Source organism: Panthera uncia, chromosome F2 (genome assembly GCF_023721935.1).
Source record: "Panthera uncia isolate 11264 chromosome F2, Puncia_PCG_1.0, whole genome shotgun sequence".
Lineage (NCBI taxonomy): Eukaryota > Metazoa > Chordata > Mammalia > Carnivora > Felidae > Panthera > Panthera uncia.
In genome coordinates, this window is record NC_064812.1 from 1,278,694 (window position 1) to 1,303,058 (window position 24,365).

At 59.6% G+C, this 24,365-nt stretch overlaps 1 protein-coding gene and 1 long non-coding RNA gene across 2 annotated transcripts; both read right to left on the reverse strand.

Annotated features, from left to right (window-relative positions):
• Nucleotides 1–1,816: 1,816 nt before the first annotated feature.
• On the reverse strand, nucleotides 1,817–8,444 carry ZNF696 (zinc finger protein 696; the record flags this gene model as incomplete). The annotated part of the gene is made up of 1 exon (XM_049632832.1): nucleotides 1,817–8,444. A coding segment is annotated over one exon (1,083 nt), but the record flags the coding sequence as incomplete, so codon positions are not given.
• Nucleotides 8,445–10,043: 1,599 nt separating this feature from the next.
• Nucleotides 10,044–12,799, reverse strand: LOC125924348 (uncharacterized). The gene is made up of 2 exons (XR_007458355.1): nucleotides 10,979–12,799; nucleotides 10,044–10,692 (listed from the first exon to the last, which is right to left on the reverse strand). It is a non-coding gene; the product is annotated as an uncharacterized LOC125924348 (long non-coding RNA).
• Nucleotides 12,800–24,365: the final 11,566 nt, after the last annotated feature.

The window sequence follows — 24,365 nt, forward strand, 5'->3', positions numbered from 1 at the left end:
GGGCACATAGGCGCCCTCCGCCTGGCACACACCAAACTTCCGGACGCCCGGAAGGAAAGCGGGTGTTCGGCGTAAAGTGCGTGCGTGTGGACACTCCGGGCCCGGGGAGCCCTCTTACCAGCCAGGGCGGCAGGGTGCAGCCCTGGGGGCACGGCCTCTCCAGGGCGGTCAGGCCAGCCGTGCTGCCCCCCTGCCCGCCTCACGGGTCCGGCGGCTGGCAGCGCTGCTTCTCTCCCTCGTTAGCGCTAGTGCTGTTCTCGCGGGTTCCTCGGGACTTGGACGCGCGTCACCTGCAAACGGTTACTTCTTCCTTTCCAGTCCGGTGCCTTTATTCCTTTCTCTCGTCTGAGCGCGCTGGCTGGGCCTCCTGCTCGGTGTCCACCCAGGCGGCCGAGTCCCGTTCCGGAGGCCGCTGCCAGCGCCGGCTCTCTCCGATGACATTTACCGAGTGGAGGACGTCCCTTTCTGTTCCTAGTTTGCCCAGATTTAGGATTTCGTGGAAGGGGGCTGGATTTTGGCAGATGTTTTCTGTGCGTCTCTTGAGGTGCCGTGTATCTCTTTTTCCCGTTGGTAGGGTGCGTTCCGTTCACTGCCTGTCAGGGGCTAAGCCATTCTCGCGTCCTTGGGACGAGTCCTATTTGGTCGTGGTGTAGTCTTTCTTATATATGGTTGGATTTGGTTTACTAGTGTTGTGTGGAGAATTTTTGCTGCTTCTTTACAGCGGATACTGGCCCACGGTTTTCTTGTGATGTCTTTGGTTTTAGTATCAGGGTAATGCTGGTCTCTGAGTTGGGAAGTGTTCTCTCCTTTTCTGTTTTGTGAAAATTTGTGAAGCATTAGTGTTCGTTCTTAAAAAAATTGTTTAAATGTTTACTTTTGAGAGAGAGAGAGAGAGAGAAAGAGAGAGAGAATGCACACAAGTAGGAGAGGGGCAGAGAGAGGGGAAGACACAGAATAGGAAGCAGGCTCCAGGCTCCGAGCTGTCAGCACAGAGCCCGATGTGGGGCTTGAACCCACGAACTGCGAGATCATGACCTGAGCCGAAGTCGGACGCCCAACCGACTGAGCCCCTAGGAGTCCTGGTGTTGCTTCTTCTTTAACGTGTTTTGTAGAATTCGCCAGCGAAGTCATCTGGGCCTGGGCTTTTCTTTGTGGGAAGTTTTTAAAATTTTTTTTTTTTTCAACGTTTTTTATTTATTTTTGGGACAGAGAGAGACAGAGCATGAACGGGGGAGGGGCAGAGAGAGAGGGAGACACAGAATCGGAAACAGGCTCCAGGCTCCGAGCCATCAGCCCAGAGCCTGACGCGGGGCTCGAACTCACGGACCGCGAGATCGTGACCTGGCTGAAGTCGGACGCTTAACCGACTGCGCCACCCAAGCGCCCCTTGTGGGAAGTTTTTAAATTGCCGATGCATTCTCCTTACTTGTTATAGGCCTTTTGGATTTTCCATTTCTTCCTGCATCAGTTTTGGTGGTTCGCATCTGTGCAGCTAGTGCCTCTCTCCTGGACCATCTAACTTGTCGGCATACTTGCTCCTGGTTTCCCTTCTCACCCTTCCTGTTTCTGTACCGAAGCGTTGCCTTTATTCTTCGTTGCCATGGCTGTGGTTCTAGAAGCTTTCTCACTGTGCCGAGTGTCCTCACAGGCAGAGGGGAGTTTCGCATAGTGGGATGTGTGTCAGGAATGCCAAGTGGTTAGACCACAGGACGTTCATCTGAATGAGGCTGCATGCGCTCCTGACCTCCGGATCCCCAGAGGCAGCTGCTGGAGGCTTCTGGTCTGCCCCCTCCTCCCTCTGTTCTCCCCCCGACGCCTTCTGTCCTCCCTCTGCCCTCGGGCACCTTGGCATTTTCACCTGTGCTGTCTGGCAGTCGTCCCAGAGCAGCCCCCGGACACGGAGCCCACACTCCCTAACTGCCTGGGGACAGACGCCCACTTTCCAAGCTGCTCTGCCGCAGCGTCTCTTCACACCGCTCCGGCAGCACGTCCACTCGTACCCACGTCCAGGCGCGTCTGAATGTGAGTTCCTGGAAGGAGGACTGGGGTCGAAGCCCACGTGCACCGCGGTCGTCTGCCCTGTGCCATCCCAGGGCCGCGTGTACCCAGCATCTCTCAAGGAGCGTGGAGCAGGGTAAGGGGGCCTTAGTTGCCACACGTTTGATTTTCTTATAAAAGGTGGAACAGGGTGGGGGGTGCCTGGGCGGCTCAGTCGGTTGAGCTCAGGTCACGATTTCGGGGTTCATGTGTTCATCCCCACATCGGGCTGCCTGCTGTCAGCGCAGAGCCTGCTTCAGATTCTCTGTCTCTGTCTCTCTCTCTCTGCACCTCCCCCGCTCAGACTCTCTCTCTCTCTCTCTCAAAAATAAACACACACACACACACACACACACACACACACACACACACACAAGGTGGAAGGGGGCTGAGCATCTTCTCAAGCATGGAAAGGCTTTTCTGTTTGCCCCTTTGCCTGTCGTGTTTCAGATGCCTGCACTGTCCCTTTCTGTGAAGTCAAGTCTGGAATGACTCTCCCTCCATCCTGTGGAGGGCTCTTTGGTGGCGCAGGCAGTGGCCCTGCAGCCCCGGGGCTTCACCCTCCACTCTGGGAGGGCGGCGGCAAGGGAGGCGCGTGGGCCGACGCCTTACCTGGCTGGCGGGCGGGCCAGGGGCCAGTTTGGGAAGCGTGGCCCTTCTTTCGCCAGATTGCTGCAGAAGCTGGGGGAGGGGCTCACGAGACTGAGCGTGCAGGCCACAGACAAGGAGGGAAAGCAGGCGGCCTGGGTCAGCGTCGTCTGGGTTCCTGGGCCCCCACGGTCAGCACAGGCCCTTCGTAGGATGGGCACCTCTCTGACTAGCGTGTCTGTGACACCAAGTCCCCCTGTCACCTGTCTTCCTTCCCCGAGAACTGTGGAACAGTATAAGGCCAGAAGGGGGACGGGGAGCCCCGTGTGGTGTGGTGACCCTGAGCATCAGGCTGCCTGTGTCCACCCACCCACGAGGCACTCAGCCCGCTCGCCAGGTGTGAGCATGGCCGGGTCGCCCATGAGGCCCGTATGGTGGATACTTGGGCTGTGTCTGGGGAGGCTGGCCCCAGTAGGCCCCTCTGTACCCCTGGAGGGGTGGCTGTGCTGTAGTGGAGACAGGGAGAGAGAAGTGGGGCTCATCCCATGCAGGGCTCGAACTCACGAACCCTGAGATCATGACCTGAGCTGAAGTCAGACACCCAAGCGACTGAACCACCCAGGTGCTTCTATTTATTTATTTTTAAAGTTTATTTATTTTGAGAGAAACAGAGATAGCACAAATGGGGAAGAGTCAGAGAGAGGGGGAGAGAATCCCAAGCAGGCTCTGCACTGTCAGCACAGAGCCTGACGCAGGGCTCGAACTCATGAACCATGAGTTCGTGGCCTGAGCCGAAACCAAGAGTTGGACACTTGACTGAGCCCCCAGGAACCCCTATATTACACATATTTATCAAATATTAGAGTCTTACACCCCTTCCCAACTGTAGGAGGATCTCAGAGCATTTACACCCCCTTCTAGCAGACGTGCTTTGTTGTTCAGTGTTTCAGTCGACGTCCCTCTTCGATACATGTGGTGCTTGGACCTAGTTCCTATCAGTCATTTTGTTTGCTCACCGCTCCACCTCGTGTCGAAGACCATTATTCTATCATTTGCCTTCGTTTTGCAGTGTAAACTGGAGAGGCTGTTTCAGTCAAAGCTCCAGTGATAAACGGTCTTATATCTTATGTGTCTGTAAATGTCCATGTTCACCTTCTTTATGAACAATAATTTTGCCGGGCATGCAGTTCTAGGGGTCTCCTCCCAGCACGTCGAAGGCACCAACCGACTGCTGCCTCTGTTGCTTTGAGAACTCGACCGATGGTGTGACCATGGCTGCTTTGTGGGTGATTGAGTCTCTCGGACATAAAGATCTCTTCTTGCTGGTCTGTGCTTTCACTGTGTTGTGTTTAGGTGTGGATTTCTCTTTATTTATGCTGCTTTCTCCATCATGCTTCCCAGACCTGGGAATTTATGTTTTTCATTAAATAAAGAAAAGCTTGTAGGAATACCGTAAATGGGGTTCCGAAACAGTTCAGTCCTGTGAAGCGCAGAATCTCGTCCTCGTGAAGAATGGAGCGAGCCTTCATACCTGCCAGCCCCCTCCAGGCTCTCAGCTGTGGATTGGCACTACTTGTTTGCAGTTGCCTTTTATGACTTAACTATCGAAGGTGATGGTTTTGGGTCTTGAGGGTGGCTGGAACTTCCAGGCTGTTGGTAATGATTTCAGTGTCCTTTTCCTATTGTTGATTATTTTGTTGGCCCAATTATGGGGAGACTGGACTGGTTAAAATTGGGAGTGCAAACACTCATCTTCCCCTGGTGGGGTTGGATGACATCTCCCTGCCTGACCTACCTTCACCTCCATCCTTAACCTTGTACAATATGAGAGCTTGAGCTTGGCTGGAGCAGAGGGACCGGGTGGGCTGTGGCAGCCAGCCGCTGATGAAGTTGGAATTTGCCTAATCGTGAGGCTTGTCACTGCAGGCCCTCACTGGGTGTCCTCTCCTTCACTCTCTCCTCCTGGGGCTCCTGTCAGGTCCATGCCAGACCTTCTTATTCTGCTTTACAAATCCTTTAACATTTCCTTTATGTTTTCCATCCCCTTGTGTGTGTGGTATTCTGGATTTCCTTGGATGTATCCTCCACTACACTAATGCCTTCTTCAGCAGTGTCTAATTTGCTATTTAACCTACCCAGTGGATTCTATCAACAATTATACTTTTAATTTCTAAAAGTTGTCTTTTAAAAACTGTGCCTGCTCATACCTGATAGCCTTTTATTGCTTTCTCATTCCTGTACACGCTTCATACAGAACTACTCCCTTGCCTGCATTATCTGGTAATTTCATTATCTGAATTCTGAGGTTGATGTGCACCGTTTGCTGTTCTCTTTGACCCTCATTCAGTGAGAGCTTTCTGTGTGCCTGGTGATCTCTGTAAGCTCACCGCCTGACTTTATAAACAGGAACGCCACAGATCTAAGTAGGGGAAGCTTTCCTCCACTGGTATCTGAGAGGCACCATGAACCTGGGACCCTTCAGCCTATCTGAGGATCTTGGCTCAGCATGGGGGTCCCACGTTCGGTTTCCCACCTCACTGGCCCAAGAGCCAGCAGCTCAATAGCTGTGGTGCCACTGAATACACTCTGAGGGCAATTCTGCCCCTACAGGCTGCACACCCCTGGGCCAAAGCTCAAATCTTTTTTTTTTTTTTTTAATTTTTTAACATTTATTTATTATATTACTGAGAGAGAGAGAGAGAGAGAGAGACAGAGACAGACAGAGCATGAGTGCGGGAGGGGCAGAGAAAGAGGGAGACACAGAATCCGAAGCAGGCCCGAGGCTCTGAGCTGTCAGCACAGAGCCCAACACGGGGCTCAAACTCACAAACCAGGAGATCATGACCGGAGCCAAAGTCAGACGCTCAACCGACTGAGCCACCCAGGCGCCCCTAAAACTCACATCTTAAAAGAAATAGGTGGAGGGGCGCCTGGGTGGCTCAGTTGGCTAAGCGACCAACTCAATTTCAGCTCAGGTCACGATCCCACAGTTCATGAGATTGAGCCCCCTATCGGGCTCTGAGCTGACAGCACAGAGCATGCTTGGGATTCTCTCTCTCTTTCCCCCCTCTCTCTCAAAGTAAAAGAATTCAATAGGTGCCCTCAAGAGCCCTAGACTTGTGCGATTTTTGAGGTCCCAGCCAGTAACAGGACCCCAAATGATTCACCATCAGTAGTCAAAGTAGAGCAGACAATTACCATGAGGGGGCACCAAACCACAGCCTGACCAGCATAGATTTGGATCATGAAGCTGGGCCCCAGGACTCATGGCCAGGTGACTGCTCAGATTTATCTTCCACGATAAACTCTCAACAACAGGACCTCACTCAATTCATTACGGCAGAGTTCTAGGACATGCAACAAAGACATCTCACCATTCTTACCTGGCAGGTGACACATATATCCACGACGCTGTCACAGTGTGATACGAAAGGTTAAGTCAAGAGCAGTGAATTCACTTAAATTTTCCTTCCTGCCTTTTCTGACCGCAGATTGCGAGGTCCTGTGGGTGAGCACATTTCTCATACCCCTTCACACCCCCTAGTGCACCCTGACCTGCTTTGAACACATTTAGCCCATTTGTTGATTAAAACTCCTGAAGAACCAGCTCAGGCGTCACCTCTCCTGGGAGCCCTTCCTGGCGTCTTCACCTTGTCCTGTCATGGGTGTGCACCTCTGTCCTGTGCTTCGTCCCCTGGAGGAACTTCTGTTCCTGGACTTTTTGTTGGGCACCGCATGGCTTGTTACCCTGGTCTGTAACCTCTCTAACCTGCGAAGTCCCCGCGTGCAGATGTCACACGAATCTGTCTCTCCCAGCACAGTGGCACAAAGCCCGGACAGGTGTGTGCTGGGGAAACATTTGTTGCAAGTACCGGTATCTTAAACTCCCTTTTCTTGCGCTGTTTCCGAGGCTGAGCAGAGAGAGCTCTCCAAGCTGCGCTCGCCGAAAGCAGACTTGTGTTCTGGCCGCCTCCCGCCAGCCCGCGCTCTCCTCCGTGTGCCATCTTTCACACACTCCCCTACACGTTTCCCTCTTCCGCGGAGTCTATTCTGCTCTGGCATGTGCTGTACCAAGGGCTGTACTTGGGTGGAGACACACAGACATAAACACAGCTTTGATACAAAGTCGACAGTGACTCCTGCCTTTTAAAAGAACTAAACAAGAACAAAAACAAACCAAAACACTGACAGACGGATCTCAAAAACCTGGAGTAGAGGGAAAGAAGGAAGACAGAAAAGTAGATATTAAATCATCCTATTTACATCAAGTTCTAGACCAAGCAGAACTATAGTGACAGAAACGAGGTCGCTGCTCGCCTCCGACGCCGAGGGGGGGTACGCCTGAAGGGGGCGACGGAAATAGTCTAGGATCTGGACGGAATGATGGTTCTAAAGGTCAGATCAGATGGTTTGTCCAGTCTCTGAAAACCCGCACGCGAGATCCGTGCGTTTCACCATACGCGAATCACACCTCCGCAAGAGGCGTGCGGACGCGGGATTAGTTCCGGTGGACCCCCCCGCCCCGTCCCCATCCGAGCCCCGTCTTCGGGGAGGCCTGCGTCCCCTCCGGGAAGACCAGCCTCCCCTAAGGCTCCCTTCCTCTCCCGAACGCGGGCCAGGGTGGCCGCGGGCCCGGCACGGAAAGCCCGGAGGCCGCCCCCGCCTCCCCTGGCCCGCGGTCTCCCGGCGCGGCGCCCTCCCCCCTCCCCCCTCCCCGGGCCGCGGCGGGGCGGGGCTCACTCGGCGCCGTGCACGCGCCGGTGCTGGATCAGGTGCGAGCTCAGGCGGAAGGCGCGGCCGCACTCGCCGCAGCGGAAGGGCTTCTCGCCGCTGTGCACCCGCCGGTGCCGGAAGAAGCCGGACAGGGCCCTGAAGGCGCGGCCGCACTCGCCGCAGGCGTACGGCTTCTCGCCGGTGTGGATGCGCCGGTGCTCGCTGAGGAAGGAGCTGCGGCTGAAGGCGCGGCCGCACTCGGGGCAGCGGAAGGGCCTCTCGCCCGTGTGCACGCGCCGGTGCTGCAGCAGGTTGGAGCTCTGGCCGAAGGCCTGGCCGCACTCCCTGCACACGTAGGGGCTGTCCCCGCGGTGCGTGCGCCGGTGGCGGGCCACGTTGGAGCTGTGGCCGAAGGCCTTCCCGCACTCGCCGCAGGCGTACGGCCGCTCGCCCGTGTGCGTCCTCCGGTGCTTGGCGGCGTCCGACCTCTGGCCGAAGGCCTTGCCGCACTCGGCGCAGCCGAACGGCTTCTCCCCCGTGTGCGTGCGCCGGTGGCGCACCAGGTTGAAGCTCTGGCCGAAGGCGCGGCCGCACTCCTCGCACACGTAGGGCCGCTCGCCGTGGTGCGTGCGCTGGTGGCGGACCACGTGCGAGCTGTGGATGAAGGCCTTCCCGCAGTCGCTGCAGGCGAACGGCTTCGCCCCGGAGTGAATGCTCCGGTGCTTCGCCGCGTCCGAGTGGCACTGGAAGCTGCGGTCGCACGCGCCGCACTGGTAAGGCCGCCCTTTCCGGGGGCCTCTCCCCCCCGCCGCGGAGCCTGCGTCGGGGGCGGCGACCCCGCTGCCGTCCCGGCCGGCCCCCCCTCCGGGTTTCTCGGAGACGGCTGGTGGCCCGGGGGAGCCTCCGGCCTCCTCGTCCCCACGACCGTCCGGAAGCCGCGGCGCCCGGGCAGGCCCCCGGGCCGGCCCCGGACCGCTCTCCCCGCGGCACCCCCCTTCTTCGGAAGCCTCCTGCTTCGGCGCTGGCACTGTGCTCGGAGCCCCCCGCTCCGCCACTGAAGCGGCACGGCCGCCGGCCGCCGGCGCCAGGGACGCTGGAAAAGAGGGTCAGAGACGTGTGACTTGAGGCCCAAGGAAGCTCTCGGACAGCGCACATGCACGCGAGGGGCGCGGTCACAGCGCAGAGCAGACACCTGCGCGCTGCCGGCGCGGTTCCTGCCAGCTCTCCCCCTCCTTAACAGCCGTGCTCCTAGGAGTGGGCAAGGCCGCGAGAGGGCGGATCGGGACCCTCCGCTGTGACTCCAGGGTGGCCTGAGCCTCTACCGACAGTCTCAGGAGGGCAGGGGACAGACGCCTGGGCTCTGCGATACGGCCTGGGAGGCAGACTAAACCGGCAGCAAGCCAGAAGATCACCAAAGTAGAGATACCGGGAGGAGCGGGCTGAGAGCGCCTGGTGGCCCACGTCCTGGTCCCAGCTCACTTCTACAACCCCAGACTCCCCACAACCACAGGGCCTCTGGCCCGCACAAGCAACAGAAGGCTTACTCAGAAATCACTGCCAAGAGTAAGCAACAGCGACGGGGGACAGAGCCGCTGGGCTGAGGAAACCCACTCCCACTCCCCCTCGGCCCGGCTGCCCAGCAGGTGGCTGCTGCCAGCTCTAGGCCCTGCTGGCCCCCGGGCACAGACCACGCGCCCACTTAGACAAATGCCTTTAGGGACGTGGTCGCAGAACACTGGGAGGTCACAATGCGAGGCGGTTCTTGCCGCCTTCGCAGGGCCTGGAGGGGGTACCTGGGAAGGGGGACAAGGATGCTTCCCTGCAGGTGGCCCAGTGGAGGGCAGCCCCCAGGGCAAGCCCATCAGCCTGCAGACCAGCTTTCCGAAGAAAGCTGTGCCTGTATTGCCGGACTGGGGCACTTCCCTTCTCCGCTCTGCCCCCAGAGCTGGGCACAGGTGATAAAGCCCCCTGCGTAGCTGGGGCGGGGGCAAGGCAGGTTAGGGCCCATGGGCACCCACAGCCATTCCCCATGGGTTCCCTAACGAGGGAGCTGTCCAACTGAGCAAGGGCAGTGGGGCCAGGCCCAAGCACACGGCTAAGAAACAGGAGGCCCCTGGGAAGGCCCCGTCTGACCTGTGGTTTGGCAGACTTAGAAATTCAAGAAAGGGTCTCATAGGCACCGGTTATGAGGCAAGGGTCATTCAGAATTAGAACTGGAGGGAGGGGGCACGAACACCCTTTCCGGTTCCACTTGGTCAGGCCTCCGGTCCTGTGAACTGCTTGCCTCCTGGGGCAGCCCTGTGCAGGGGGCCCTCCCAGTGACAACCTCCCAGGGGTCCCTGAGGACCCCTGAACACAGAGCACTTGTTCTCGCCGGGGGCAGCTTTGCCCCCGGGGCACATCTGGCTTTGTCAGAAAACATCTCTGGTTGTCAAAACTGGGAGGGGGTCATCCTGGCATCCTGTGGGGAGAGGCCAGGGTTGCTGGGGAGTATCCTAGAACGCACGAACACCCCTACAGAAGGCGTCTTCTGTCTCAGAATGTCTATATGCCAGAGCTGACAGACCTTGCCGGAAGGAAGTCTTCCCGAATGGTTGTAACTGGAAAACCGTCCCCAGCTTGACCTGCACAAGGCCCATCCGGGCGGCGCTGGCCTCACGCTCGCCCATATCCCACTCGCAGGCCAGAGATCTCACGGCCTGCGCTCAGGGCCAGCAAGCAACACACGGTGCTCTTTATTCCCTTAAAATGTGTGTTCTGCTGTAACCCGTTTCTCTTCCGCCACTCTGTGCGCGTTGGCATTTGCTAAAATCATTTCATCCCAAAGCGAGGGACTGTGAAGAGCCCTGTGTGGACCGGATCTGGCCAGGGTTAAGGTCCGGTGGGGGAGGGAGAGGCCCAGCCTGGACGTCCGGGACTTGGAAGGGCAGCGTCAAGGCAGGGCCCAAAGAAGGGGTGAGTGTTTGTTCGTGGGACACTGGGGTTCTTTGATCTCAAGGGAGAATAGAGGCAGGTGTGGGGGGTTCTGCAGAATGCTCTGGCAGCCGTGGCCACACTCCACCCAGGCCCCGCCCCCCGACGCAGCAGACGGCGTATGTGGTGGCAGAGCCCGAGGCAGCGCGTGTGTCTGCACGGAGGGGAGACGGTGCTGTCCCGAGCGCCACTCGTCCCACACCGCAGCAACAGCAGTAAACTGGATAGGAGTCCTCAGCTTCGACAGCCCTCAAGCATGGCCTTAAGTCTTCAGGACAGAGGGAGCCCGGAGCCCGAGAGGGCAGTGGGTGGGAGGCTAGCCAGATTCTCACTCATCATACTCTTCCAGCCACCTGGTCTGGGCCCAAGCTAGCTGGGGTGCTGAGAAATAGGGCCAGAATTAAGAGTCTCATTCTCAGAAGTCTCCGGGGGCGGGGGGGGGGCAGACAAAGAGAGGGGGGTGCAGAGCTGGGCCAGGAGAGCAAAGGGATACAGCAGGCAGTGGCGAGGATAGCAGGCAGCGGGGTGGGAACCAGGCCGGGCAGAGGGGATGGGGTGGTGCTGCCCCATCCCAGCTACATCCCTAGCCGCTGGGCAGGTGGCCTCTGGGGGCCCCGATTCCTAAGCTGTCCCCCCCGCCAGCCCCACCTGCCTGTCCACCCCTCACCTGTGTGTGTGTCCATCAGGGTGGCCGTCTCATTGCTGTGCTGCAGACCAGACCTGGGGGCGCGCCTCGCTGTGCCTTGTGGGAACGCCAGCAGTGGGTACACCTGCCTGAGTAAGAAGGAAGACACGGGGAGGAAAATGCCCGTCTGGAAAGTGGGGACGAGCCCAGAATGCCTTCAGAGAGGTCAGAGCTGCTCCTGGAGACCCTGAAGGAGCCACCTCATCCACTGTGCCTGTTTCTGCCACTAGAAATCCAAGTCGAGACACCCCAGGAACTAGTGTCCCGGAGGATCCCCCCTGGGAATGCTGTCTGGACCACGCTGGCTCCCCCGTCCCGTCCCCAGCAGACGGAGAGCGCAGCTGGGTGTGGCAGCCCCTGCTCGCTCGCTGCCTGCGGTGGCTTCGCTCCACGAGGAACAAGCCCACAAGGCCTCCGGTCAGCGATCAAACGTCTGGAGACGTGTCTAGGGCATTACTTTTTTCTTGATGATCGTAAAGATTTGAATATAAAAATATGAAACCCCCAAAATAAAAAGTCATTTGAGGGGTGCCTGGGTGACTCAGGCGGTTAGGCATCCGACTCTGGAGTTCAACTCCGGCCATGATTTCATGGTTCGTGGAATCGAGCCCCACATCAGGCTCTGTGCTGAACGCTCAGAGCCTGCTTGGGATTCTCTCTCTCTCTCTCTCTCTCTCTCTCTCTCTCTCTGTGCCCTTCCCACTCTCACATGCTCTACTAACTAAATAAACTTACAAACGTTATTTGACTGGTGCACTTTTGGATTGAGAAGCGACTTTGCTATGCTTGATACTAAAGTCTGACAGATTTAACTACACAAAGAAATTTAGGATAAACAAAGAAATGAAAAAAAACAACAACTGGGTGGGGGTATGTTTGTAACATAAAGATGCATATCCTTAATATATAAAGACCACTACGTATTAATGAGAAAACGTGAAAATTGGTAAAAGTCACAAACAAGTAACCACAAAAAGAAAGCAGACAAGTGGCCACTATATTTTTTAACATAAGTCCCTCATTTGTCCCACCTCATTTGCAATTGAGAAATGTAATTTAGGGGCGCCTGGGTGGCTCAGTCGGTTCGGCGTCCGACTTCGGCTCAAGTCGTGATCCTGCGGTTTGTGAGTTCGAGGCCCTGCGTCGGGCTCTGTGCTGACAGCTCAGAGCTTGGAACCTGCTTCGGATTCTGTGTCTCCCTCTCTCTCTGCCCCTCCCCTGCTCCAATTCTGTCTCTTAAAAATGAATAAACGTTAAAAAAATTTTTTGAAGAAATATAATTTAAAATATCACTTTTGACTCTAATGTGGCAGCACCTTGGGGGCGAGGAGAAGGTTGGGGGAGACAGGCACGGTCCTCCACCAACGCTGGAGAGTAAGTGCCCCGCTGGGGGTGCCGCTGGACAACTTACAAAGGCCTTACAGTCCTACTGTGACTTCGCTTCTGGGGAGTCACCCCAACAGTGAGATCACGGGTGCTGGCAGAGACCTGCCTGTACCGACATTTCGTCTCCAACTTGCTCGGGAAGAAACCTTGGACATGACGCCATTTCGACTAAAAACAAGGGAAGGTTCAAGTGCGTGAGCAGCTGGTAATGAAGCGACCCCTGAGGCCATCTCACTGGTCAGGGGGCTCCCGAGGCCGTCACGCCGGTCCGGGGGAGACGCCCCTGGGGCTGTCACTCCCCACGGCGCACGTGCAGCTCCTTCCAAACGAGAGCCCGGCAGACACGCACGCACCCGCCCGGACGCCAGGTTCCCGCCCCGGCACAGCCCGTAGCCGCCCACCGCCACTCACCTGCAGCTCCGCCGCCCGCCGGAAGCGCCGCCGTCCCCAGCGCCGCGGCGCGGGCACTTCCGGTGACGCTCTAGGCCGCGGGAGGACTGTGCGCTCGGCTGCCCGGGAGGCCGCGGCGCGGGCGGCTCTCGGTGACGCTCTAGGCCGCGGGGGGGACTGCGCGCCCCGGCTGCTCCCCGCGTGGGCTCCGCTCGCGGCGGTGTCCGGGGGACCTCGCCCGCCCCGCCCGCCTCCCGGAGCCGCGACCCCCTGCGAGCCCTGCCTCCCTCGCCTGCAGCCGGGCCCGGGTGAGGCCAGACGGTGGCCGAGGCGGCCGCGGGGCGAACGAACAAGCCGACGAGGCGCGTGCGGGTGGAGAGCGGTGGCGGCGCCGCGGGGGCAGAGGGCCGTCCGAGGGAGGCCCGGGGGGCCCGCTCCCCGGACAGGGGCCGGGAGCGCCCGCGGCGGGGCGGCTTCGCGATCGCGGCCCTCCTCCCGGCTGCGGAGACCCCCTCTTGCTCCCGGTATCCCTCGCCAGCGGCTTGCAGTGGGGGCTTCACATTGACGGCGGCGGGCGCTGCCCGAGGACCCAGGGGAGGGTACGCAGGACCGGCCGAGGGGGCTCTAGGCTTCACGCAGGACCGAAATCAAACGCGAGCCGGAGAAAAGTGCAAACGGCGTATCGAGCAGAGGTAGACGGTAGCCGCGAAGCGTCCGGGGGACCCGGGAAGGAGAGGGGTTCTCCCCGTCGCGTGGGGGTGAGGGGCTCACACTGGAAAGGGGCCCAGGGCACTGTTGCTTCGGGAATCTAGGCTAGGGTCCGACCAAAGGCCAGGTGGACAACGGGTGTTACTCTATAAATCATCAAAACGGATGGCGAACGGTTTTCTTCTTCAGGCGTTTCCGGGTCGCTTCCTGTCCTGCGGGTGCTGCTCCCACAACCAGGTGCCAGAAGAGGGCTTTTTCTTTGCCGGCTAGAACGGTGACTTCATCCTGGGCTGCGGGTTATTTTTCTTTTCCAGCAGGTTTAGGGGTGCATCTGAGGGTGGCTGTTGTTTGTTTCTGCTCAGGATCTTCCCTCATGCGTTCTGATGAGAGCGCACCTTTCCTTCTGGGGAGTGCTCCTCTTCCCTCTGATCCCCCCTAGATCATTCTGGAGCTGAGGCCACCCCGAGCCCTGTAGGATGAGAAGTGGGAAGGCGACGGGGGTCGGGCGCCTGCGTGGCTCAGTCGATTAAGCGTCGGGCTCCTGATCTGCTGGGGCCATGATCTCATGGCTCGTGGGATGGAACCCTGAGGCATGGAGCCTGCTTGGGATTCTCTCTCCTTTTCTCTCTGCCACCTCCCCCTCCCCTCAAAAATAAAGAAACATTTTTTAAAAAGAAGAGGAAAGTGACAGACCTGGTCACATCAAGGGTCTGGTCCCGGCCAGGAAGCCTGGATTCCCTGGGTTGGTGAAGCAGCTCCTGACCGCGTGGGCTGCCCCAGGCCCTTCGAAGCCCGTGCGTGCCCCCAGTGGTGCCAAGGAGCTCCTGTTGCCGACGCTGTTGCTTTGGCGGTTGTCCACTTGACTTCAGGGGTCCGGGCCCTGGGCCCCCAAGAGCTGGCAAGTGCCCTGAGGAGCCAAGGGGCTTCTTCAGTAGGGCCGGGCACGTGCTGAGGGAATAGGCCCAAACTCACACTGACCGGCCTGTGGCCCCAGCCAGTGCATGTGACCTGTCCCTCCACTGATGCGGCCCGTCTGTAGCCCCAACTGTGCCAACCACCTCTTCGAGTATTAAGAACCCTGAGAGAGAGGCCACTTTGCAGACGAGGAAATCTGGATTTCCAGAAGAACGAGCTGGCACACAGAAAAAGGAAGTGACCCGCCTCACTTGGCCGGGATAATCCCGGCTACTTTCTACCAGCAGACAGGCACCCAGTCTCTGTGGCTGGAAACCACGGCGGCCCACGTGCGTTGCTAGTAGGTGGGCTCTCCTCTGTTGGTTGTTGTCATTCCAGGGCTGGGCCCCCAGCACGGGCGCTGCTGGAACACGGCTGGTCGCTAGACGGAGGGCAGAAAGAATTCGGAGGAGGCCTGCGGGCTCTTCGTGGTTCCCTTTTAGTACAGGCCTTAGGCACAGCCAGGTCCAGGTGAACTGGGCTGTGCGATCCTACCGTGGCCTGAAGAAAAAATGACAGTCAAGACCACAGAGGACAGGACTGGCCGGTGGCCAACAGTGGTGCCAGGAGGGAATGAGCCCCGGTGGTCTGAACCCACACTCCCTGCCAGGACAGTTGCCTCTTTTGGCCCCAGAGGAGCTTCAGAATGCAAGAGAAGAGGGCAGAATGGAGATCCCAGGCGGGGAGACCCAGAAGCTCCCTCAGTACCCTGCAGCCCCCCACCTTCCGGCCTCTGGCCTCCCCCAGACCCAGGCTCCCTCTGGCGCCTCTCCTACAAGCCCCAAGTGCAGCAGCCGGCCAGCCCACCCCCTACGTCCTCTGTGCAGAAGCTTTTTCAGGGCAGGTGGCATCGGTAAACACCCACTATATGTTGCGTATATATGTTGTATTATTTATTTGTAACTAATTATTTAAAAAAACACGTAAAAATTAAAACATTTAAAAGGATGATCTCAATGGAGAAATAGGTTTCCCTCTGCCTTCCAAGGAAATACCTCGGGTGTTCTGGAGAGCTGCTCCTCCCACAGGCGACTATGCAAACGGCAAGTCCTGCCTCCTGCCCGCAAGCCTTGACTCCCACCGCCCGCCGGACAGTCCAGCTCGGGCCTGCCCCGCACACGCCCCTCGCTGTCCCCAGCCTTTCCAGTTCCATCCCGCGTCCCGGCAGGGACTGGGACCGGATGGTAGGGGGCTGAGCCACCCGACCTAGAGGCCGCCCGGCCCTCACTCCCTCCCTCCCCGCGGCCAAGGGCTACCGAGCTGCCTAGTGGCGGTCCCCGCAGCCACGCCGATGGAGGGACGGGACTGTGTGGGGGACAGGCCCCGGAGCTCAATCCCGCACACTTGGCGTAAGGGGCCAGACAGTACCAGCGATTTGTAATAATCCTTTAAACCTCTTGTAATAATCCTGTAAAGACATCGGTGGCCCGGTGGCCGTACAAAAGCGCCCGTGGGCGCCGGGCGGGCCGGCTGAGCCTCGGTCGAGGGCTCGGCCAGCGGTGGGGAGGAGGGGGCGCCTGTCCGGAGGACCCCGCGCCCCGCGCGGCCGCACTCGGGGCAGCGGGCTCCCGGCCGCCGGCGGCGGGAAGTGCGAGCCGGCACGAAGGCTTTCCCGCGCCCGTGCGGATGCTCCACCGCGGCCGGCCTCCGGCCCAAAGCCCTCCCGCGCTCAGCGCACTCGGGAGGCTTCTCCCCGCCGGGAAGCTTCCGGTGCTGGGGGCCGGGTGGGGGGTGGGGGCGCCGGGAGGCCCTGGGGGCGCTCGGCCTGGCCGATCGCTTCATCGCTCAGCTGGATCACCGGCCGGCTTCCGAGGGGCGCCTCCAGCTGGGGTCACAGCCCCGGGGGCTCGCGCCTGTCTAATCTTCCGCGTGGGTCACCAGGTTCACGGTGAGCCTGGCTTTGCTTCTAGGCTCCTGTCGGTGGTTCCTTTCCTCCCTGGCGGTTGTCTGAGGCCCGCAGGTCTTGTGTGGCAGCCCTGCCCGCCCCTGTGCACCCCGATGGCCTCTGCAGGACCCGGTGGCCCAGGCCTTGGGAGCTCTGCCCCCAGACACCCTGCGGCTCAGTCCCCTCCAGGGTTTCTTGAAGGAGAATCTGCTCCTCATTCTGGGTTCTGTGCTCACGGTCTGAAACCAGAAAGGGAGAAGGCAGATGCCACCAGACTCTAAGCCACAGCACAGAGAGACTTTGGGGACAGCAACATCATCTCATTAGAGACAGTGGGGAGGGAAGAAGGAAGCATGGACAGATTCCCAGGGTGGGAAGGGGTGTGTGGTGGGTGACTCAGGGATTGAGGTGAGGGCGGGGAGGCCAGGCCAGAGGCAGGCGGGGAAGGGCACAGGGCCAGGTGGCAGGGCACCGGAAAGGGCTGGCGGTGTGCATCTGGACATCCTGACTCCCGCACGGAAGTCAGTGCAGCTTTAGCATCCCGGAGTTTGGCCTCCCTCCCAGATGCGCCTCCCGTGGGAGCTCCATGAGCCGGACGCATGGGTTCCTGCAGGGCTGTGGTAAGAGAGCCGACCCGCCAGGGCTGACCGGCGCTGTCAGGTTGCCAGCGAGAAGGTGCAGCACCCCCTGGAGGCAAGACAAGGAAGCCGCAGAAACAGCTCTGCGCGGCCGGAACGAGCGCCTGCTCCCTGTGCTGCGTGGAGCCCGGCTCTGGGCACGGCCCCGGGCGCCGGGCAGAACGGCCTGTGTCCCGCGTGCAGAATGAAGAGATGCCCGTGCGGCTTCGTGTTTCGGTGTCTGTCTCTGGCCCTCTCTGTGCTGATGTGACAGAGCAACATCACTAAGAATATCTAGAATCGGCTTACTTTTCCTAAAATAAACCAGGACTTCTGTTCAAAGATAACTGTGTAGAGACCTTTTACTTCCTTTTTCCCCTCAAACCTAAAGGGATAGTAAAGAATGGGGAGCAGCGAGAGGAAGCCCAGAACCACGGCCCGAGAGGCCCCGCCTCTGGCAGGTCTGGCTGAGCGCCCCCTCCCTCCCCCCCCCCCCCCCCCCCCCCCCCCCCCCCCGGGGGGCCCTGCGCGTGCGTGCGCCAGCATGTGCCTGCGGGCTGCGGGAGACTTCCCCAGGTGAGGGGGGCACAGTATTTCAGATCTGAGGCCACGCCCCCTTGGAGGACAGATGCCTCCAGCAGGGACACGGCGGAGCAGGCGACAGGGCGATGAGCTGAAGTCAGGGTGGGTTTGACCCAGCTGCCTGCTGCCCCTCACCCCTGCCTTCCCCCAGGGCAGACCTAAGGGACTTGGGATGCCCTGACATCGCTCCTCAAACGAGAAGGAAGAAATCACAAGTGGCATCACTAACAAAAATGAAGAGCCCACGCGAAGGAACCTGGTGGCACAGAAGGGGCTGAGTCAGCAGAACGCAGAAAGAAATGGAAGGAGAGGCATCACCGGTGTCCCGCAGGAAGAAGCAGAAGAGAGGAACCCCGGCGAGCTGCCTCCAGGGGCCGAGGGATCAGCCCCACAGCCCCAAGGACCTGAATCCTTCAAGCACCCGAAGAGGTTAGAGCAGGGCTGCAGGTGAGGACATGAGGCCAGCGGGAGGCCCCAGGCAGCCCCCACTCGGACTTCCCACCAGGAGTCTGAGCGATAACAAAGGGGCTGGGAGAGAGCTGGGGCGGGGCGTGGGGTGGGGAGACACCCTGGAGGCTTTACAGCAGAAAATTCCAGTTCAGCGGGGGGGGGGGGGGGGGGCGGGGGGAGGATTTGCAGCACATTGAGACCCAGCAGCTGCCCAGGCTCATCTACACCCGCATGATGCCTGTGGGATCCGGGGGAACCTGCCCCGAGGACTGCTGGGGATGCACACATAGGGCAGCTCAACGCCCACCCCTGGGGGCTCACGAAGAAGGGAGACCGTCGGAGGCACAGCGGTGCGTGGAGCCGGTGCCCAGCAGCGGTGCGCAGAGCGCTTCCCCAGCCGCGGAGGCAACGGAGCCGCCGACTCCGCCGGGAGAGCCGCCTGCGGGCACCGCCAGAGCGGGTCCTGAAGCGCCCGCAGGAGGGGGGGGGCTCCGCTGCAGAAGAGAACATGGGGAAGGGGCCGGGCCCGATCCCCCGGGGGCGGCCAGCGGGTTCCAGCGGAGAAACCACCTGGAGAAGTAAAAAGGGGCCAAAGCAAACAGGTGTGTGTTGAGAAGCTGTTTAGGATGTAAAGTCCTCTTTGAAGCAGGAGCCAGAATAGCTTCCGGGGCTTTCATTGTTCCTTGTTAATTTCTTGGCCATTCTTCCTTTAGACCGCTTTGTGAAAAAGGAAAATGTATTTGATTGCTTAATGTCTATTCCTATGAAATGAAAAGGCAGTATCGGAAGTAAAAGCCACGCGAAAAGGGGAAGTTGAATGAACACAACAGAAGGCCAGGTCAGGGGCGTGGAAGACGGATCTAAGGAGCCTCACAAAGTGAGGTGGGAAAGAACAGAACGACAGTTGGAGAAGACAGGAAGGTGAGGGAGGCAGAGACGGGCAAGCGGGATATTTCCAGATGGCTTTTCTGAAGAAGACCAGCAAAGGGACCGTGAGACAGTCCTTCCAATACAGAAAGGGAGCCGTGAAGCCCTCTGCTGCAGGCAGGAGCTGCCAGAGGGGTCCTGCTGGGGGGACAAGTGGACCAGAGTCCAGGGAAGCAGTCTGGCCTTTGTGCCAACATGTCGCTCCATCTCGTTCTCGGGCGCTGTTCACCACCCACCATTCTCTGGCCGGTTGCTGCCCTGTAAACCCGTGGGGCACCCTGGGGGTCAGGTGTAACAGAGAGGGACAGCCGTGCAGTGGCGCTGCACACGGAATGCAGGGTGGCAGGGTAGGAAGGCCCGAACCCGGGGTCAGGAACACCTGGGTCAGATGCCGGCACCGGCAGGTACTAGCTGCATAATCTGGGCGAATGACTTCACCTGCCCGAGACCTAAGACGGGGCTGAAGCCCTCAGTTACTGTGCCACGGGCACATACGGACACCTGTCCTCTCTCACTGCCCCGTGCCGTGGGCGGCCGACGAGCCATCAGCACTGTGTGCCGGGCCCCAGGATGGAAAGCTGTGCTCTCTGCCTGGGAGGAGAGCCTACCTGTGATTCTCTCTCTCTCTGCTTCTCTCTCAAAATAAATAGACATTAAAAAAAAAAATAAAGGCAATTTGAAAAGCGTAGGAAGAACAGAACACGCTCTGCCCCCAAAGAAATCAGTCATCAGCAACTCTAGGGAGCGTTTGCCCAGATTGTCAGCCGCTCATTTAGGCTCTGGGCGGTGGCTTACTGTTACAGCAAACTGTGTGAGGGAGAAGCAGGGCGGGCAGCTGGAAGCACGGTGGGAGAGCAGGGGCCCCAGAGTCCCAGATCTGGGTTCAAACTGAGCCTGTGGTAACTCTTCTCTGAGCCTTGGCTTCCTGCCTGTAAATGAGGGCCACCGGTGCCCGAGACGAAGTGAGGGGGGTGGCGATAGGGTGCATAGGACTTCTAGCACCGCTCCCGGCCAACCAGAGCGCTTCAAGATGTGAATGTTACTTTAGGATGAGGTTAAGCACTTGGCTCAATTGTTTAAAGAGCTGTAACAGTAAGTCACCACCCACAGCCTAAATGAGTGGCTGACAATCCGTGCAAACCCTCCCTAGAGTTGCTGATGACTGATTTCTTTGGGGGCAGAGCGTGTTCTATTCTTCCTACGCTTTTCAAATTGTCTTTATTTATTTAAAAAATGTTTACTTTGAGAAAGAGAGAAAGAGAGAGAGACGTGAGAGCGGGGGGAAAAGCAAAGATAGAGAATCACAAGTAGGGCGCTGACAGCACAGAGCCTGACGCAGGGCTCGAACCCAGGAACTGTGAGAACATGACCTGAGCCCAAAACAAGAGTCAGCTGCCTAAACGACTGTGCCCCCCCCCCCGCGCCACTCCAAATTGTCTTTAAAGAGCAGAAATGACTCTCACCATGAAAACAAACTTCCAAAGGCTATTTAAGAAAAAGAATATTAAAATCTGTGCTCCTTGAAGACTAGACTTAAATTTCCCTTAGATGTGGGGCCTGGCTGACTTCTGGGGTGAGGCGGACAGCCAGGGGACAGGGTGGCTGGGGGCCTCACGGTGAGCACCCGTGGCCCCAGCGACAAGGACTGGTACTTGAGAGGGAAGCATCGCCCCCCACCCCACCCCGGATCCCAGGTTCTGGGAGAGGAGGGCCTGGCCGTGTCTCCTGGGCAGGGGACGCAGGAGCCGAGGTCCCGGAGGCCGCCAGAGAAGCCATCGCGGACGAAGCGGGCCCGCCTGTCCCGAGGTCCCGGCGGGACGGGGACGGCGCCCAGAGCCCTCGGGCTCTCCCTGGGTCGCACCAGCCGGGACTCTGGCAGCTCGCTGCCAGCGCTCCTGGGTGGGGGTCAGGCAGCTCGGTGCCCCGGGGGCGCGCGGACGGGACTCAGGCAGCTCTGTGCCAGCGATCCCGGGCGCGCGCTCCCGGAGGGACCCGGCCTGGCCGCGAGTGTCAAGTCCTCCAGCGGGAGAACGCCTTAAAGTGCGCAGGGTGCGGAGCACAGGTCCTTGGGAATCGGCCCGCCCCGGGCTGCGGCTGCGCGGACGCCCCTCCGCGGCTCCAGCCCGGCGGGCTCCTGCGGCCCAGCGGCTGCACCGGGCGGTACTGGAGCTGGGGCGTCCGGTCCGAGGAGGCTGCGCGCGCCGCCTCGGAACCACGCCCCCATAGCGCCCCTGACCCCGACGCGGCCGAACGGCGGGCGCGCGCGGCGTTCCCCGGAAGCTCCGCCCCACGCCGCCGGCACTTCCGGGCGCTCTAGGAAGCTCGGAGGACTCGCCCGGGGACCGGCGCGAGGCGCGCTCGCGTCCCTGCAGCGGTCCGAGGGGCAGGGTGCGCGGGGCGAGGGAGCCTCTGGAAGTGGTCGGGGAGACCGGCGCCGGAAGGGGATGGGCGAGGGGACCTGGCGTGGAGGGGCCTGAAGGCCGTCGGAAGAGCTCTGTGAAGCGAGTGAGGGAGCCCATCCGGCGTGGGACTTCAGAGGACCTCTCGGGTGGGGGGGGGGGATGGCGGGGCGGGGTGGGTTGGGACGCGGAGCATGTCCTGGGTGGTGAGAGTGGCCTGCGGCGGGGTGGCGAGGGCAGCAGGAAGGGCCTGCGGAGGCCGGTGCCGCGCTGCAGCCCGGACTGACACCCGGGCGACCACGAGGTCTTACCGCAGGGGCAGAAGAGGGGCGCGGCGAGGCTGGGCAGAGGGCGGGGCCGGAGCCGCCGCGGGCGTGAAGGCAGGCTCCGCTCCAGGGGCCTGGCCGCCAGGGTCTCCCCTGGGCAGCTGCCTGTGTCGGTGCTCCTCCTTTGAGGGCTGATGAGAGCAGAGGTTCCCAACCCTGGGGCGCCGTCACTGGCACTGCGGGTGATGGGACTGAGCCCGGATTCCCAGCTTTACCCCAGGCCCTAGTCTCTCTCCCCTGGGACGGGGCCTGGGAGCTTGTGCTTTTCCGCAGGTTCTCCAGGTGATGTAACTGGTACCTTAGTGGGTTCGCACACCCATGAAAATGCAAGGCAGGGGGTCTCATGTGAGTCCAGTGCCTCGTAAGAATTTGCTCAGCTCAGCACGAGAGCCCCAAAGCCAAGACAGGCGGTGTATGAAGCCGCTCCAAGGAAGAGGTACAGCTTGAGCAAAAAGGAGGGCGAGGCGGTGAAAGATGGTTGGAAGTGTATCCATTGTCTCAAAAGACTGCAAAGAAGCCTCCTTCTCTTGGACTTCTTGGCGGGGCTTGTGGCAGCTACAGGAGACAGTTCTCAGCCCCTCCAAACAAGGTTTACTGGACTCAGCACATGGGTCCGGCACATGGCACTTTCAGGGTGTGAGGATGGAAAGGGCTCCATTCTCTATCTTGAGTCCCCGAAATGGGTTTTCCCCGCAATGGGCACACTTACAGGCTGCGTGCGTGTGGAGATCTCTGTGACCTTGTCAACGCACTGTGTGCACACGATGTCTCAAAAGCTGCTCCAAAAACACCCAGCAGACCCAAGTGTCCAAGGAATGTGCCCCCTTTCTAGACCATGACCCCAAGGAAACCCTCTGGCCTGCAGAGTCGTCTCCCACCGGCTCACTGTGGAGTGAACGCCCTGGCTGTGGCTTTGGTGTGAACAGAGAGAAGGAGAGTTTCCCCTCCTGCTGCCCGCCTGGTGAAGGTGCTGTTTCCGAGGAAGATCTCTGCCTCAGGGCTTTGCTGTGCCGCTGCACTGCGGTGGGGTGGGGTCCTGTCGGTGGTATTTCTCGGATGCTGAACGTGCTCAGTGACAGTGGTATCCTGCATGGTGACCGTGACAAGGTACCTCTCCAGCCCGGATTATATGATGTGTCCACCTGGCCTGCCTCCACAATCCCCTCCTGACTCCGGTGCGCGCCCAGCGGGCTTTTCCACACTCGCTACATTCACAGGGTCTCTCTCCATGTGAACTCTGACCCCGACAACTTGACCCTCTACCCAAGGCTGTGCCAGGTCTCGTCCACTCATTGGCTTCTCTGCAGTGTAGATTCTCCGATGCTGAACCTGGCCTGACTGTGCCCGAACCCCTCCCACAGTCACGACGTTCCAGAGGTCTTCGCCCCCCAGCTCTAACGTTTTGTTACATCGAAGTTTCCGTCCACCTTGGTTACACGTGCTTACATAGTGCTTCATGACACCAGAGCTCCGCCCGTGCCCTCCACCGTCACCACATCCCCTTGTCGAGCGCCCCACAGTTTCCAGCTCTGAGCGACGGGTTGTCTGCATCCACGGCCCTGGGTCTTAGGAACACCGGCGGGACTTGTGAAACGCTGGCTGCGTGTGGGTGAGGATTTCCCGCAAGATCTTGGCTGAGGCCATCTGAGCACTGAGTGGATTGTGGCCTTTAGAATCTATCTTGTGAATAACACTCAAATGCAGGAGGCCTCTGTGCCCTGTGGCACCAGACGTTAGAGCTGGTCCCTCAGCTCCACCCGAGCTCCCAAACGAGCCCCCTCCACCCGCCCCAGTCCCGCACGCCCCGGTTCCTCTCGCCGGTGCCGCCCTGCGAGGCTCCGCCGCTAGGGGCGCCGGACGCGGCGGGCGGCGCGGGGAGGAGGTAGGGACGCGCTCCTTCCGGTGCACTTCCGGGTTGCTCTTCGCGACTTCCGGTTCAGTGGGGTCCGGGCGCCGCTTTTTGGCTTGGCGGAGGCGCTCCTCTCCGCAACTGCCTGTCTGGCTTGCAGTTTTTCCAGCGTCGCAACTAGTATAATGGAGACCCCGCGAAGGGGTCTGGGCCCAGCCCGGCCCTTCCCCAGCTCCCGAGACCCCGGCCGGAGACACCCTCTCGGCGGGGTCTGTACCCAGCTCGGCCCTCCTCCAGCCCCCAGATCCCGGCCAGAAGTACTCCTCTACAGGGGTCTCCGGAAGAACAGTTTGCCTGGGTTTCACTAACGTCGGGATCCTGCCAGATGTGCTTTAGTGGAGAGCCTTGGGTTTAAGAGATAGAGCCGGGGGATCCGACCGCTGACACACTTGAGTGACTCCTAGTGACTGTTCAGTCGTGCAGCAGAGGCACAGAGCCGCCACTGTGCTGCTGCACCCTGAGGACCGAGTTGGATGAAACTTGCCGTGTCCTACTCAGTCTCCTAGGTGGGGACACGCCCAGCACAGTGCAGGGGCCCAAGAAAGGTTTCTTGAATGAATGAATCAGGAACACAATGCAACAAACCATCACGGGAGAGAAGATAATTATTTTGCAGATGGTAGGCCATGAGGGTTAGGAACCCATACTTGTTAACTTCTGACTCTGGCCTGTGTCTGCCGGTTCTTCACACAATCTCGTCTAGTGCTCACAGAAACCTTGTGACGTGGAGTCACCCTCAATAGACCCGTGCAACCCATATGTACCTTGCCCAAGATGGCCCAGGGCGAGTGGCAGAGCTGGGCTACAAAGTAGATCGAATGTCCTTAGAAGCTGGA